Genomic DNA, 16,253 nt, shown 5'->3' with positions numbered 1-16,253 from the left:
CTGATCAGCTGGCCAAAGCATTGGTTAGGTAACAGGAGGCTGCCAGCTACCTGCTCTTGGATGTGCTTTCTGCAAAATGGGCCACACTTGGGTGTGTAGCACCTGCTGCCTGCTGTTGCAGTGTGTTACCTGTCCTTGGATGGTGTCTTGTTTGCAGAGAATAATAATCTTGTAATGCTGCCAGGAAGTTTAGCTGGAGCTTAATGAGGAAGATTTATACAGAAGCAGAGGAAGTCTGAAGTAAAAACATGGTTCATGATGAAAGTTGGAATGAACTGTTGTTACTAAGAGAAATCCATCATTTTAAATTCACTTTTTCTTGCTTAAGACAATAAAGGAAGTTTCTAAAAGCGATGTTACCTAGACTGCAGTCTAAAGAACTGCAGAGTTACAGCATGCAGGTTAAGTATATCTATGACTCATTTGGTACCTTTGTATGTATTACGATATCCCTGAGAAGGTGATCATTCACCATTTCCCTGATGTGCTCCAGGAATGAAGCCCCTACTCAGTATATTTTTTGTCTGTTAGTAGCACAGATACTACTTACAGGAGACTGTGTAAGAAAATATAAATGCTTTATGTTATTTTTTAAATTATTTTAATAAATCTAAGTCATTTTAATGAGGCCAGCTTCAAAAGAAAAACTACACTGAACTAAATCCTGAGTATTTGGGGGATGAAAAGCTATGTAGATTTATATAAAATGTTTTGGAAAGCTCTACATTTTGAGGAAATGTCATAAATTTGAATGGCCAGAGAGAAACAAATAGATTAATACTGTCAGTGACATAGCACAGAGTATTAATTTTGGTGTATATGCTGCTGTAAGCTTCAGGCCTTGGATAAGTAGAATGATTTTAAAACAGACCTAACTGCATCTTGTAAACTATTTATTCTGATATATCTCCTTACAGATAATCATTCAAAGCCAATGGAAATTGACGGGGATGTTGAAATTCCTCCTAACAAAGCAACAGTCCTTCGGGGCCATGAATCAGAAGTGTTCATCTGTGCCTGGAACCCTGTCAGTGACCTGCTAGCATCTGGGTAAGACAGACAGTGACTCAAACCAGCTGCTGCAATTAGAGAAAATTTAGAGATGCAAGAACTTGCAAGTGTATTTGGGATGTTTATCAGCCTGCAGCAGTGTTTTTTTTCAGCAGTACCATACCTGCATAACTGCTAAATAATTATAAGGTTTTATACAAATATTTGTAATATATTTATTACAAATATGAAGAATTTGTACATTTAAGATGTAAATTCTGTGGCACTAAATACATGAAAATTTTGGGGACATATTTTTTTTAATAATTATGGATAATTCTCAGAATATTTGGAGCTCATGTAATCTACTGCTCTTAGTTATTGATTCACACTGAGGTCTCAGAAAGTCGTTGGCATCCACCAGATTTTTTCAAAAGTATGGAGATGGGGGTGCTTCAGACTGGACCTAAGTTTGTTCAGTGAGCTGAACAGTAAGTAGTGGTTTAAGGGAATGCTGTGGTTTAGTGTCATTGGAAGGGAGTCCAGTTCATCCTCTGCAGGACTGTTCTGCAGTGACCACCAGAGCATCCTAAGTGGGACAATCAGGAGACTGACTTATAAAAGCACTTTTGATCCAGACAAAATCACAATTGTAAACATGCCCCAGGAGCTGTATGCAGGCATTGGTGGAATCTTTGTTCATGCCTTAAGTTAAACCTTAACATGAAGACTAAATTTGAGAAGTCTAACTGGGAACATGGAGTAAAGCTGATCAAAATTTGAGGAAGTAAATCACTCAGAGTTACTTAGCAGTATTAGGGTACTTTCCTCACAAGGAAGAGGAGAGTCCTTATTTTATTTCTAGCTTTTTTGCAAGATTATCAGAATAGTCTTCTTACTTTTGTTCACTTAGTACATGAAAACAAGGAATTACAGTATAAATAGAAAAGAAAAATAAAATAAATTCCGTGTTGGATGAACAGCAGAGATCTCAAGAGAGTGAAGATAAAAATTTCAAAAAAATAATCTCAGACAACAAACTGGTCTTTTGGAAGCCAGAATCCTGCTGAGTATGCTTTTTTTCCTGGAATATCCAGGTCTGATAGTACTTTTAGCATCTGTAGTACTAAATGTCTTCATTTATCAATTTTAAGCAAGTCAGTGCTTGCAACAGTGGACTTCTTCCCTAGGATCCATGGTGCACAGTCCTAGCATGCATAATTTAAATGGTGGAGCATTTCATAAACCAGAGTGTGTGTTGTAGTGTGTGTTTAACTTTGCCTCAGGGTGCTAAGCATTGGTAAATGGATCCCTGGATTGTGATATCTTAGAGGTAAACCTGTAGCTGCAGGTAAACCTGGACGATGATAATCAGAACTATTAGTCAGATATCTGAGCCAGAGGAATACCCTCTCACTAGCCATTCCATTAAGTTTTACCCTTCAGTGTAATAGGTCTTTCATAATGAGCTTTGCTAGTGACCGTGGAGGCACATAAATACACATGTGGTTACAAAGTACAATCATGTGCTTTAGTCAGACTAATAGCAGTGCAATGACAATGAAAATAATTTAGATCCATGTGCATCCTGGTCAGATTTTAGCCTGCTTGTAAGAAACGAGGTAGGGATGCAGCTAGAATTGGGGTAATGCAGCAGCCAGTGCCTGGTGAAGCTTAGTGACTGAAATGGCAGAGAATGCACAGAAGAAAGTGAAACTGAAGGAAGAGAGCTGAGTGAGTGATTATGCCACTGCACAAAGAAGCCTTTGTCTGGTATAACAGTGCAAGCTTTTATCTACAGGTAAACTCCCTGTTACAGCACCAGTTAAACAAGGGAGAGAAGTTCCCTGAGATCCACGGTATACTGCAGTTCTGTTTGCCCTTTACGAAGTAATGATTAAAAAAAGAACACTGCAGTTAGTCTGACGTGTGAGCGTCAGCTTGTTAGATTCTGTAACAGCCATATTGTGCTGTCCAGTCAATACTTTTCTTCGGGTTTCCCATCTGCTTGATTGTACCCATCTTAAAAAACACATTTCAAAACCTAGCTATTAAATAGAGGAAATAATAACATATTTGTTTTGTTTATAAAGTGGCTAATAGATTCTCAATTAATGGCAAAGTATTTTCCTGAAGCCTTGTTACATAGGCAATAGATTTTTCTAACTAGCAGTAGCAGTTTAGACAGCAACCTGATGTAATCCTCAACTAAAAGAATAATGCAGGTTCAGAACCTAATCTGAAGCAAGCTGTTTAAGAGAAATGTAGACTCAATTACCCAAAACTAGAGCACTAGTTTCCACATTTAGTGACTATCCCACTGAGAAAAAGGGATTTTGATATTTAATGTCGTATCTACTCAGTTGCTTTTTTCCTAGTGTGTGAAGACTAGCACAGTAATATATACTCTGGGCTTTGCAAACAGCTATTTCAAAATACAACAGAGAGACAGGAATTTCTCTGATCAAATAGAAAAATATATTCTGCAGCTGCTCTTCCCCCTCCACCACACACATAACCCTTAAAGCTGAGGATGGGGGATGCTAGAAATACCAGTAAATGCTATCAAAGGCATGACTGTCATCAGATGCCTATGAAAAGAATGCTTAGATATTATGAACAGAAGCATTATAATAATAGAATGAAGTGTGTACATACAGCCATGTAAGATGATTAACTACACTTTATTAAGTAAGTCAACATTCCAAAGCAAATAATTGCATAGAGTATTTTGGTCAGGTGAAAGAATACCAAAAAAAGAGGTGTTTGGTTAAATCTCAAGATTTGGCCATTCCCAGCCATAAACCCAAAGACTGATATCTTCCGCTAGTTATCTTTCAATATCTAAGTTTTAATTTCATGACACATTTAAATTGTTGCAGATGGTTATGTTCCCTGTGTAGTGCAGAAATCCATTACAGCTGCATCCACATTAGTAAACTAACTGTGCCTGGGAATATTCCTAGGCACTGAGGCCAGCTGGCACAGAATGGCTGGTGTCTGTGCTAGCAAACTGCCCTGGCTGCCAAACAAACTGCACATTGGGAATCATCTCTGGACATTGTAACCATGCCCAGGAGTTATTCAGAGAGAACATCAGAGACCCAATCAAGAGTGCTAATTAAAACAAGCCAAAATCTGGCCAGGGAATAACCTGTCAGTTTGCTTGTGCAGGTCATCGTGGTCTGGTGACACAGAGTGTTCTGAACATGCTTGAATTTCCCAGTGTGGATGTGGATGGACTGTGAATGTCAAGGCTGCTAGAGCCTTGAACTCCAGAACCTTTTCCAGTTGAACTTAGGATGTTTTTGTCATTGTGTACCACTGCTGCTTCCAAGAGTGTGTTCTGTTCTGTGACATCCAGCCATGCCCTTCAAGTAATTCACCCAGCCATGAAGCAGAGGGATCTGGCCTCAGTCCCAAAACTAACAGTAGGTTTCTTTTCTTATCAGCTAATCTATGCCAGCCTTTCTCACACAGAGAGGCTGTGACTTGTCTCTTCTAGACCACTCTGTGCACCTTTTGCTCTCTGTAGTCAGCAAAGTAACTATCTGTAAAAGCTGCTGTCCGAGATCTTTCAGTTCTGGCTGGGTCTCTTGGAAGCAAGAAAAGATGCTTCCAGGCTATCTGCCGTCATAGTTTCTGGGTTTTATATATATAGTACTTCAGGTTACTGTACTCCTCATATTAGTGGTTTAGGATCCACTGTAAATTACCTTTCAGAATAATCCTTTCGACTTACCAGGTTGAGAGTGTTAATTACAGACACCACCCCTCAATGTCAGTGCCAGATATTAATTCTGCTAACTCTAAGTGCTTATTTGTTATCAGAGGACTATTTGGACTGGTTTCCTCAGGGCATCAAATCCATGAATGCAATGTGGTCAGCTATTAGGGGAGGTCGACTTGAAAAACCTGTAGCAGGGAATAATGTTGTAGAATCAGTGGGGCAGAGATCTTAATCAGGACACCTGTGAGGCACTTCCTTCTACTAACTGCCTAGGAAGAGTAAGCACTTAGTTTAAGAGACGTGCTTTATTAAGGAAATGTTAGATGTAAAAAAAAAAAAAAAAAAAAGAGTAATTTCCTTCCCATAATTCTTTTAATAATATCTCTTAAAATAAATTAATAAAAACTCTAACCTGTTGGAGCCAAAGTAGTAAATACACATTAGCAATATTGCATCTCAAAACAACAGGGATTTTAAGTCTTATAGCTGAAGATTAGAAATACCAAGGTTCAACAACCATCTTGCAAAATTCTTCACCCAGCTGCAGCACTTACAACAACCTCCGTGCTCCCATCTACAGAATGGTGATTTAATATGTCACAAATTAAATTCCAAAAACATTTGTCCACCTTGATTCATTAACATACTGGGGCAGGAGAGCATGAAATAAAATCCTTTCAGAAATAGTCTTCCTAAAATTTGGCAGTACTCTACCATAGTGCAGAGGAGTATACCTATTACTCAAGTGTTCATGACTTGCATGTTGGAATGAGCTGCTTTATCATGTAGATAGAAATGCTTCTGTGGGCAAAGGAGATTAAATATCTTTTTGAATTGTGCTTGAACTGTGCTCCTCTAATAAGGCAGGGTTCACTGAATCGTTCAACAGAAATCAGAATACTTTCCAGAGCATTCTCTGGACTCTTTTTTTTTCCCCAGCAACAAAAGGGAAGACACACAAATACCCTTGCTGCACACTGGTAGGCTTATAAAGCCTCTCTGCAGGGACACATAATAGCTTATGTAGCTTTGGGAAAAGAAAAGGGAAAAACAAAATTAAAATACTGGAAAATAAGATTGCCCAGGCCTTGCCAGAAAACCGACTAAATAAAACTGTTGAAAAACAAAACATAACCCTTTTAGAACTAGCAAATAGGATATTGTATTTGATAGCCAAGTGACCAAGTACCTTATTCACAAGGTCCAATAACAAACTGAATTATTACAATGAAGGCAGGATGGTCCTGCAGTCTTATGTAGGAGAGAAGCCAGCTCTGAAGGAATTTCCTACTTAGCATGTTAATCAATGAAGCAGTCCTTTAAAGACTTATGTTCCCGTCATTGTTAATTACCACAGTTAAAGATGTTCCTTAACTTCTGAGCCTCATGATTAACTTGGTTAATTTTCTAGCCAACATATGCAAAAATGTCAGTTTTCCAGACCTCTGAAGAAATAAGGGTGTATATTACAGTCACAGCTGTGTGGTGGCAAAAATTACCCTGATCTGAATTATTTCTTAATCACTAATGTGAAAGATATGTCTCGAAAATTAAAGAGTGGCTTTACAGGAGTAGCTGGGTTCAAAACCCTGGTCAGCCATCACATCTCAGCTTGGCATAAAGGTTCACAGGAGATGGGATCACATTCCCCAGGCATGCCATAACCCAGAAGAGCTCAGAGCTACTAATACAGGCAGAGGGGTGTTTGCTTTTACAGTTGAAATGTTTGTGTAAAATTAGGCTAAATTATTAGTAAAATAATATGCAGAGATCAATGGAGTTTGATAATTGCTTGGTCAATATTTGCATCTGAAGACATGTCAAGTGTTGAAAGTTTGCATGGTATTCTTAGTATCAATAATTAAAATGCTTTACTAGTAGACCAAAAGAAAATTCAGTATTCTCTTGTGCTGGATTTCTTTTTCAGTAAAACATGGCTTATCAAAGCAAAAATGGATCTCAGGTGGATCCATTTCTTCAGAAATGGATCTTTGAAGAAGGACTTTTTCTCCTTGATAGTGTATAGGAAAGAAAGTTTTTTTGTCATTATTTTAAAAAAGAAGGAAAAGCTAACACATCAGATGTATCAACAATGAAATTTCATCTAAACTGTATGAATTCTTGCAAGTACGAGAGAGATGCTAACTCTGCTCCAAGTTTCTACTTACTGCATGTAAATGAAAATTGCTTTCTGGACAAAACGAGCAATCCAGGGTACTAGGTTTTGGTCATTGTTGTTTTAAAAAATGAAGGAGGGCGAAAAAAATCCCAGTAAACTTTTAATGTGGAATATCTTCCACTCCATGGCAAATTATGTCTGAACCTCAGAGACATATTCAGTAGAATAAAGGTTTATGCAAAGTCAAAATAAATATATTATTTACAAGTAGATAATGATAAACTCTTCCTCCTCAAAACCTTTTCTAGGCAAAATCAGGGTTTCAACCTGCATTAAAAACACCTTTGTAGAAAATAATAAGTCTATAAAATAGATCAAAATCCTGATGCTGCCTCTGTCTTGTTCTATTATGGCAGTACTTTGCCACTTTTTCAGACAGCATAATGTAAGCAGCCAAGCTACAGTCAGTTACTGTAAGCTGCCCCAGACTAACTCAGTTATGGTGATGCCAGCTTTAGGTATGTAGTGCAAAATGTAGACAGCGAGTTTATGTAAAAGTTTTAGGTAAAACTTCCCTGAATAAACAAAATTATGATGACAGGTATAATTTAAATATGTGTTAGCATTTTTAGAAAAGTACACAGAGTACAGGAAGAGTTGGAAAGAAAAAATTACTTCATAAAGGCTTGTAGTGCCCTGATCCATTCAGCAGGTTTAGGGAAAGGTGGTTGGATCTACTTTGGATGCACTAGGCAGTGCAGAGGGGAAATATTAAAATTCTCAGGAGGTTCAAAACAACTTCTACTTGCAAAATTTGGAACATTTCAATAGAATAGGGCCTTCCCCTAGGTGAGCTTCTGCTAATTTCAGCACCAAAGTCTTACACCTGCATTTTACGCAGAGCCCTGTGCAGACAGACACTCCTGTCGCAGTGTAGGCCAGCGGCTCTTGTTCCTCCAATCTCCTGCAAGACTGTAATGTTGTCTCAATGAAAACAGAAATACAGGTTTTTACACTGTTCGCTAGGTCAACACGAGGAGTTTTCAACTTATTTGCATATTTGCTTTATAGATCCGGAGACTCAACGGCCAGGATATGGAATCTCAATGAAAACAGCAACAGCGGTTCCACTCAACTAGTTTTGAGGCACTGCATAAGAGAAGGAGGACATGATGTCCCCAGCAATAAGGATGTGACTTCATTGGACTGGAATGTAAGCTAACTTCTAAGACTGTGCATGGTTTTTAACTGTCTAAATTTAATTCCAAGGCAATTACATTTGCTGCTCCATATCTTTCATATCTGAGGTGACCAAAAGCTCTGTCCTAACCTACTGACCTCTTGTTTCAAATACCCATGATAGGCTGAACTTTCTCCTACATGCTGTAATTTTCCAGGACTGTTGCCATCTTCAAGCTTAACAATGATATATTTATATCTCTATTTTAGGAGCATGGGTAAAAATAAACTTAGCTAGCTTTAAGAACAAAGATTAAACAAACAATCTGTGTAATACTGAAGCATCATTAATAATGTATTTGGATCTCATAGTTACTTTATTTTTGCATGTAAGGAGATAAAAGCACCAGTGAAACTTTTTCTGAGGTTGGACTCTCCAGATCATCTCATTTGACTTATGCTGTGCACAGCAAAATATGTTCACATTATTTTCTTTGTCTTGATAGGAGCATGTGTAGTTACTCTGTTCTTACCTTCTTGGGGAATCTGTCTTGCCTAATGCCTTTTTTACTTTCATCCTGCAAAATCTCCTATCTTAGATAATGTGCTCCTGCACAAAGAATATGGAAGTGAGCAGAGAGGACAGGTATTGTTGAGAATCCCCAGTGTCTGGGCAGTGCCTTTGGGCTGCTCTAATATTTGCCAGAAAAACTTAAAAGACCCTGCAGGAACCTTAATTACTTCAAGATAATTTTCATTCTGTCTGTTTTGCTGCTATTAGTACAGACATAGTGATCACATTAGTTTTGTTTTCATAGGAAAACAGATTAATTAAATACCAGAAAGGATTTTCAGCAGTTATGTACAGTCTCAGTTGCTGGCCAGAGATCAAGTTTCTATTAATCTTTACTGCACTATTGTCCTTCAGGTGAGCTAGGTGGTTTACAAAGTAAAAGATAAGACCACTGCACAAGTCACCTTTCCCCTGTGTATTTTATATTTGCACAATAGAAGAAGTTGGTGAATAGTACAGAAAGTCGAGGTAGGTCAAGGAAACAAATAAAACTCAAGCTTATGTTCATTACTTGCTTCCTGTGGATATTATAGTGAATAAAAAGAGTTGTGAAAAAAATACATCTAGGAGTAAGAAAAGAGAAACTGAAAGAGGAAAACATGCAATGAGTGGATAACAGTTAGGAGAAAATTTGTCCAAAATATAGGACATCCTCTATATTTCCTGTCGTAGTTCCTTACCTTCCAGACTTCACTGGTACTTCACTTGCATTGTACTAGTACTTAAGTTAGGGAAATATTCCTTATTCAAATACTTCAAGGGCTTCCAGCTTACTTTCAGTTTCCCAAATAATGTGAATTACCAGCAACAAATTTGGATAAACTGTATATCTAAGTTCCTGAGCTTTTCTTTTTCTCTTTTTGTCCTTTATCACCTTTTTTCTCATCACCGGTCCAGAGAAGTGTACATCACAGTGAGCTTTGCTTAGGTTATGATATTTTCCCCCCTACATTATTATATATTTGAGTTAAATTTACAAGTGCTCTGAGTCAATGTTTTTGGTGGATTGGAGTGGGCATATGTTTTAAAGGATTATTTCATGCCTTTTTCTAATTTTCTATTCATCAAGATAGAATGCCGTCTGCCTTTATTGTTTATTTAGAACCACAATATTAATCATATTTCCCTGTGAAATATTCACACTGGTGGTATTGAATTAGTTCTTCTCTGGTTTATGTGACTTACGTGACAAAAGGGTTATAAGAAGGGTTATTTCTGGAGGTCATATTCAGATCATGCTCTTTAATACCATGGGTAGGATTCATCTCCTGTAGGTTTATCCATCTAAGCTAGTCCTCTAGACTCACCTTAAGTCAGCAGAGACAGAAACACATGCCTTAATATTGGATTGGGCATAATCTAAAGCAAACAAGTTCATGAGTTACACTTCAGAGTTGTAGTTACATGATGCTGTTAGTAATGGAGGGAGACTAGATGGCACTCTTGAACTAACTCCTGACTTCTGCACATCTGGAGATAAATGGGATGAATCTCACTCTTAATCCAGGTTCTGAAATGCTGAAAAAATGAAATATCCTGCTTCAACAGTGTCACCAGACGGCTGAGTCGAGTTCTGTTTTAATTATTCTCATTCTGACCTAATCACACCAGTGTCACTGGTTGCACAGGACATAGCCTTCTGTGAAGGGTTCCTTCCAGAATACATGTAACTTGCTGATTAGATTCATGGGCTTTTTTCCTCCTAATTGGGGCCCATGAATCCATTTTTTTCATCATGGTACAGTGCCCGTGAGCACATGTCTGTGTTCAGACAAGTAGAAAGCAATTCCTTGGTGGTAGGTAACATTTGAAGTGTTCACCCTGAGTGTATGTGGCTTAGGGCCTTCTCTCAAGTAGAGGTGCCTGAGTTTCACTGAACTGGGATTTAGTCTGGGTTTAGGTCATCTGTTGATGTTTTGTAGGTCCTTTATGGCTAAGAAGTAGTATCTGCTTGTTAAGTGGAAGAAGCCCATAGAACTTGTTCTATCTTGTTTTCTTTTTCTAATCTTTTTGATTAAATGGCTCATATCTGATGGTATAGCGCAGTGTTTCACTGTATGTTAGAGGATTTTGTTTCCTCTGTGCTGTCTGAAGTAATAACCTTTAGTTCAAATCATAGCATAATCCGTTTCAATGAGCAGACTCAGAATCATAAATCACAATTAGCAAACCTTAAAAAAGAAAGAAAAAGGTTGGTTGAAACAGGTTTTATCTCATATCCACCTTTGCCATTTATATATATTCCAACAGAGTGATGGAACACTATTGGCTACAGGCTCATATGATGGTTTTGCAAGAATATGGACAGAAGATGGTAAGTCAAACATTTATTGTTCTTAAGCATCAAACAGAAGCGACTTGTAATTTGACCAGTTTGTAAAGAAATTGTAATAATAACTTGTTCTTTATTCCAGGTAACCTTGCAAGCACCTTAGGTCAACATAAAGGTCCAATATTTGCCCTGAAATGGAACAAAAAGGGGAATTATATTTTAAGTGCTGGTGTTGATAAAGTGAGTTTTAAAAATACATTATTCTAACATATAAGTATGCTGATGAGTGAGCTTGTGCTGCTAAATTCCTTAAGATTATTTTCTTCTTCTCCAGGCGCCCTGGAGAGTTTACATTTCTTTAATATAATTTAGTGCATGTTGATTACATTTTTTGAGGCTACATAAATGTATACTATTTTCACAGAAAATATTTAACTTTAAAAAAAATGTGTAAAATTGCATCTTGAGTGTATTTCTGTTAAGGAAGGAACAGCTTCCAGTACTTATATTTGTTGTTTTTTCAGCTATTTACAGGAAGAAAGTGATCTTAAAGATACCACACCTTTTAGCTCATCTAATTGTTGAAACACTTTTATTTGAATAAAATATATATAGCTTCCTCTAGAAATATGCAAAAAAATATGATTCTGAACTGAAAATCTAGCAAAATGTAGTAGTTACAGCTAAGTGCACATTAGAAATTAAAATGAACAGATGACTGATGATCCATTAAAATTGAAACTGGAAAGTACACAGCATTCATCTTGCCTAACTTTCAATGTCTAAAAATTAGATGCATGTGTCATCCTTGGCTTCCTTTACAAAATTCAGAGAGAAAAATGGCACTTCTAAGGGATAGGCTGCATGGCCTGTGTTCCAGTGAGATGCACTGACAGTGCTTCTCTCCAGTAGCTGGCAGAGGGGAGTCCAGCTGAGGTTTGTACATCTGTAAGCTCAGTGAATCCCTATATTTTCATATCCTTGTGAAAATGGAGACTTAGTCTTACTCACTTTAATACTGCCTTATATTCAGCTACACTGGTCTCCCAATTGTAATTCCATTACTCTGGCAAACTTACATTCTCCATAAAAGCAGCATTTCTTTTGGTAATCCATTGTCAGCAAAATTATGCATCCTTAATTTATCTTCTGGAAGTTTATACTCCCAGTAAATTGACAATTCACTCAGAAGGTGGTATTGAGCTCTACAGGGGACACACTCACGTGTGCTTGTGAGTATGGATTAAACCTGTAGTAAGCCAATTACACCCGAGTGTGTCCCACCTCAGTGGCAAGAAGTGTTGTGTACTCTGCTGATAGAAAAACATTTCACTTGTTGGTTTGTTACAAATGGGGTTCAGCATCATTTTGAAGTAGAATTCAACTTGCATCTTTTGAAAAGGGAAAAAGTGTTCTTTAAAGATCATAACTGAAACTTTTTTTTCAATATGCTTATTAAAAATGTATAGTGTTGTCTTCTAGAGCTATTCAGAGAGAGTATGCCCATTCTTCATTGTTATATTGCTTCTTCTGTAGGCATGATGCTTCTTTATCTACACTTAGATTATTATTCTGTAATACCTAGAAGTAATTTCTGGTTTTCCCACTGTTTAGCACGCAAGGCTCTCTGTAGTCAATAATTTTATCAGTTCATCATTTGGAATTGCTACTTAGTGAGGGTACTATTTGGGTTTTTTTTCTCTGAGATGAACAGTCACTAATCTTTTTTTTCCACCCTTTCTTTGGATGCAGACAACAATAATTTGGGATGCTCACACAGGAGAAGCTAAACAGCAATTTCCTTTCCATTCAGGTACTTTTTGTGTAACTCTTGTTAGGAAAATGAAATGCAGTTTTTAATTCTGTCAATGTACTTTATCCATATCTGCCAGAGAAAAGTTTAAATCAAGTTTTTTTTGTGCTTTAACTACCCTGAGTATCATGGCTTTTGGGTTTATTCTCATTTCAGTAAGACACAGTTCTGAGAGAATCAGCTTTGAAAGCTGATTTTAGGAGAGAGTTTGTACACCAGCCATGTCTACCTAACTGAGCAGTCCTGTTGTTATCTATGTGCTTGAATAGTACCAGGTGGTGATTCATGAAGAGAACTTTCAGTGGAGGTGTCTGGGATCTTTTCAATTCTCTCTGCTCCTGTTTCAATGAAGCTGATTTGAGGCAGAAGCAGGCAGATCTCCCATGCACCTTGCATTCACCACTGCACTCACAAAGGTCCTCAGAATTTCTTAGCTTTTAATTTTAACTTGAATTTCTTCAATATTTGCTTTCTCTGATTATTGGAAATCAGTTGCCAGCCTTGAGTTTCAAAACCTTGCTGCACCAAAATGCTATGAGGATGGTTACTTGTAGGACTGTTTTAAGAAGACAGAAGATGTCACAGATACTAAATAGTCTTGAATAACAGGCAGTCATTGACATAATCTGAAATTCACCTGGTACCAGACTTGTAAGATGATGACTGAATTAATAATCTGAAGTGGCTAACATTTTCACAGTGAAGAATTTTAAGGAGTATAGTAAAACTGAGTTTAAAACCATGAGAACCTTCTGGATTCTGATGCTAGAGGTGTTCATCTTCCTAGTTCGCTGTAACTAATCCATTTTTAAATACAACAAGCTTTCACAATGGTGTTTAAAAACATATTTCAACACTAATTTTAAAACACTATTTTGCACATGCTTTTCAACTCAAACTGTTCCTATTCTCACATTTACACTGATGTGAATAAAATGCAGTAGCAGTCTAAATGATTATTCAACAGTAGACAAAAAGTATGTCCATGGGCACAGCAAATCCATACTCTGCATTTTTGTCACTTGTCTCCTCCTTTATTAATGCAGCTGTTGGTTTAGAGGAGTTGGTGTCTGCTGACAGATTTTCTCACTGTGGCATTTATTTATCTGCCATACCTGTTCCATAACAGGAAACTGTGCACAGAGAGTGATTTAGTAAATGAGACTCTTAATCCTCTGATCCCTAACTAGTAATCTAAACAGTTGTGGATTCAGAACTTGGTTGCCCCTTCAGAATCATGTTCACTGACATGTAAGCTGTCTTAGCTGTGATGTGTATCAAAGAAAAATCACCCAATCCCCTTTTTAGCCAGTTGAAAACTCAGCTGTATCTACCAATGCAATATGTCCACGTGCATGAAAAGATTTTTTTAAAAAATTCTTACAGCACATGCTGTTTGTCTTTGGAACATGAGACACAACTGAAGTGTAGACGTGGAGAAGCTAATATTTTTAATTTTTTTTTCACCCTTTCATATATGTTTTCATAAGGAAGTAAAGCAGTTATTAAGGAAATGCTTTTAAGGAAATTTTTCACTGGGAGAAAGCATATATCCTACAAAATCTTAAAAACAACCAGACTCTCTACTCACTTTGTTCTCACAAGTCTAAAACCACAAAGACCTCACCTTGTCCTCTTTGCATCACCAGGACAAACTAACAGCAAATTCCTTTCCATATCTGGAATCTGAAAACCTTTTCTACACTAGGATTAAAGGTGGCATTTTAACAATTAAAACTCTAGTCTGGGCAGGATATGCTTCCTTTAACACATACTTCTTTGAAGTCTGGAGGTAGTTGGCCTGGAAAAAGCAAAAAGTTTTTTTACTGTCTGCTTCTTTACAACAACTGGTTTAGTTTACACTACATGGACAAAACTGCCATCTTAAAATACATAAGGAAAAGTCCTTTGTCTGGGTGTTGAAGGCCTCCATGTCATTGGTGTTCCCATGTAATTTTTAAGGTTTTTTGGTCAAAATAAGTAGTTTCTAGGGTTTCATTATTTTTTGCAAAACTATGAATCATCATATGGCATTTGATCAAAATACATATTCATAAAACTTACTTCTTTAAAAATGAGCTAAATAATCCAATTTTGACATTTCCTGATAGATACAAACTGATGTCTATGCTTGCAGGAACAAGTTGTTAAATTGACACCAAAAGAAGTATTTGTGTGGCCAGTTTTAACCATCTAGTTGTGTAGTGACAGGACAAGGGGTGAATGGATTCCAACTGAAAGACAGCAGGTTTAGATTAGATATCAGGAAGAAATTCTTCACTGTGAAGGTGCTGAGGCACTGAATCAGGCTGCCCAGAGAAGCCCGGGTTGGATGGAGCTCAGAGTAATCTGGTATAGTAAAAAGTGTCCCTGTCCACATCAGGTGTTCTTTAGGGTCCCTTTCTACCTAACCCATTCTATGATTCTGTGATCTAACTGCTCTGAATCAATTTGTTCTGAAAAAGCCTAAATTACCAGATAATTATTGTAACACTTTCATTTTTGGTTTTTATTTCTTAAGGATTTTTTGCTGCTTTTATTATGATATGATATTCTAATTGTTTTTATGCAACTGGCTGGTATCCTCTTGTTTTGGAAATACTTTGGCAATTTGATTATTTGCATCAAGAACCATGTTGCTTGATTTTTTTCAAACCTTTTTATGTAGTTACTTATCTAGTAAACACATGATTGGGTGTACCAATAAATGAATCAGTATTAGTTATCAGCACTTTATGATTCAAATTATGCTGCAATGTAAATCCAGCTTTAGGTGGATTTGGCTTTAGGTGCCAATAGCTGTCTGAAAATTAGTTTTTGATTCATACATATCATACTAGATACTAGCCCTGAAGGCATATTGCTATTAATCATGGTATTTTTTTTTGTTTGCTTTGAAATAGTAATACAAAGCTTGTATCATAAAAAGAAAGGCAAACAGGCAGTTAGAGAAAGATCTTTTATTTTTTACTGATCCTCATTCATATTTGTTGGAAAACTCAAAAGTAGTCTGCCTTTCTCACACAAATTGCCTTTCTATTTCTGCAAGGTAGTAGTTCCTTACCTGTCATACAGAATTATTGAGCTTTTTCATTAATACTGAAAAAAAAACTTGTCTATGAAACAATGTCAGCCCTTCATTCTCATTTAGGGAGCTACCTGATGATTCAGACAGCAATTCGGATCTATTTTGTTTTGCAGTTCATAAAAATTATAATAGGAAAAGCATATTTAAATGTAACAGGCTTGTCAGAACAGATATGTTTTCACCTCTGTATTACTAAAGTATCTTTCTAAACATGTTTGAGTAAGGAATTTCTTGGCTTCATTTTAATTATAAATTTGAGTTGTATCTTTGCCAGGAAGAGATTCAACTTGGTTTCCTATATGCTGGTCTCATCCTAGCACACTTGCTTCTCACGAGAGTGTGCTGAGAGTGAAGATTTCTATATTTTAGCAAGTCTTATGTCATCCTCTGGAGGGCAGCTAAACTCTATCCTGAGGGAAAAAAACCCAAGCAGCAGTCATAGAAACACAAGCAAGCTGTTTGTCAGCAGCTTCCTCCTGCTCCTGCTT

The 16,253-nt window shown here is 37.0% G+C and overlaps 1 protein-coding gene across 3 annotated transcripts in view; it reads left to right on the top strand.

Moving 5' to 3' along the window:
* TBL1X (transducin beta like 1 X-linked) overlaps positions 1-16,253 on the top strand; it is a 192,181-nt gene that overhangs the window by 163,805 nt on the left and 12,123 nt on the right. For all 3 annotated transcript variants that reach the window (XM_053934424.1, XM_053934423.1, XM_053934425.1), the window contains 5 exons: positions 918-1,050; positions 7,911-8,052; positions 10,843-10,906; positions 11,007-11,104; positions 12,617-12,677. In XM_053934424.1, coding sequence (XP_053790399.1) covers positions 918-1,050; positions 7,911-8,052; positions 10,843-10,906; positions 11,007-11,104; positions 12,617-12,677 — 498 coding nt within the window. The remainder of the gene's footprint in view (positions 1-917; positions 1,051-7,910; positions 8,053-10,842; positions 10,907-11,006; positions 11,105-12,616; positions 12,678-16,253) is intronic.

This window comes from Vidua chalybeata, chromosome 2, assembly GCF_026979565.1.
Source record: "Vidua chalybeata isolate OUT-0048 chromosome 2, bVidCha1 merged haplotype, whole genome shotgun sequence".
Taxonomy (NCBI): Eukaryota; Metazoa; Chordata; class Aves; order Passeriformes; family Viduidae; genus Vidua; species Vidua chalybeata.
The sequence above is the reverse complement of the archived record's forward strand: the minus strand, read 5'-3'. Positions and strand labels throughout refer to the sequence as shown.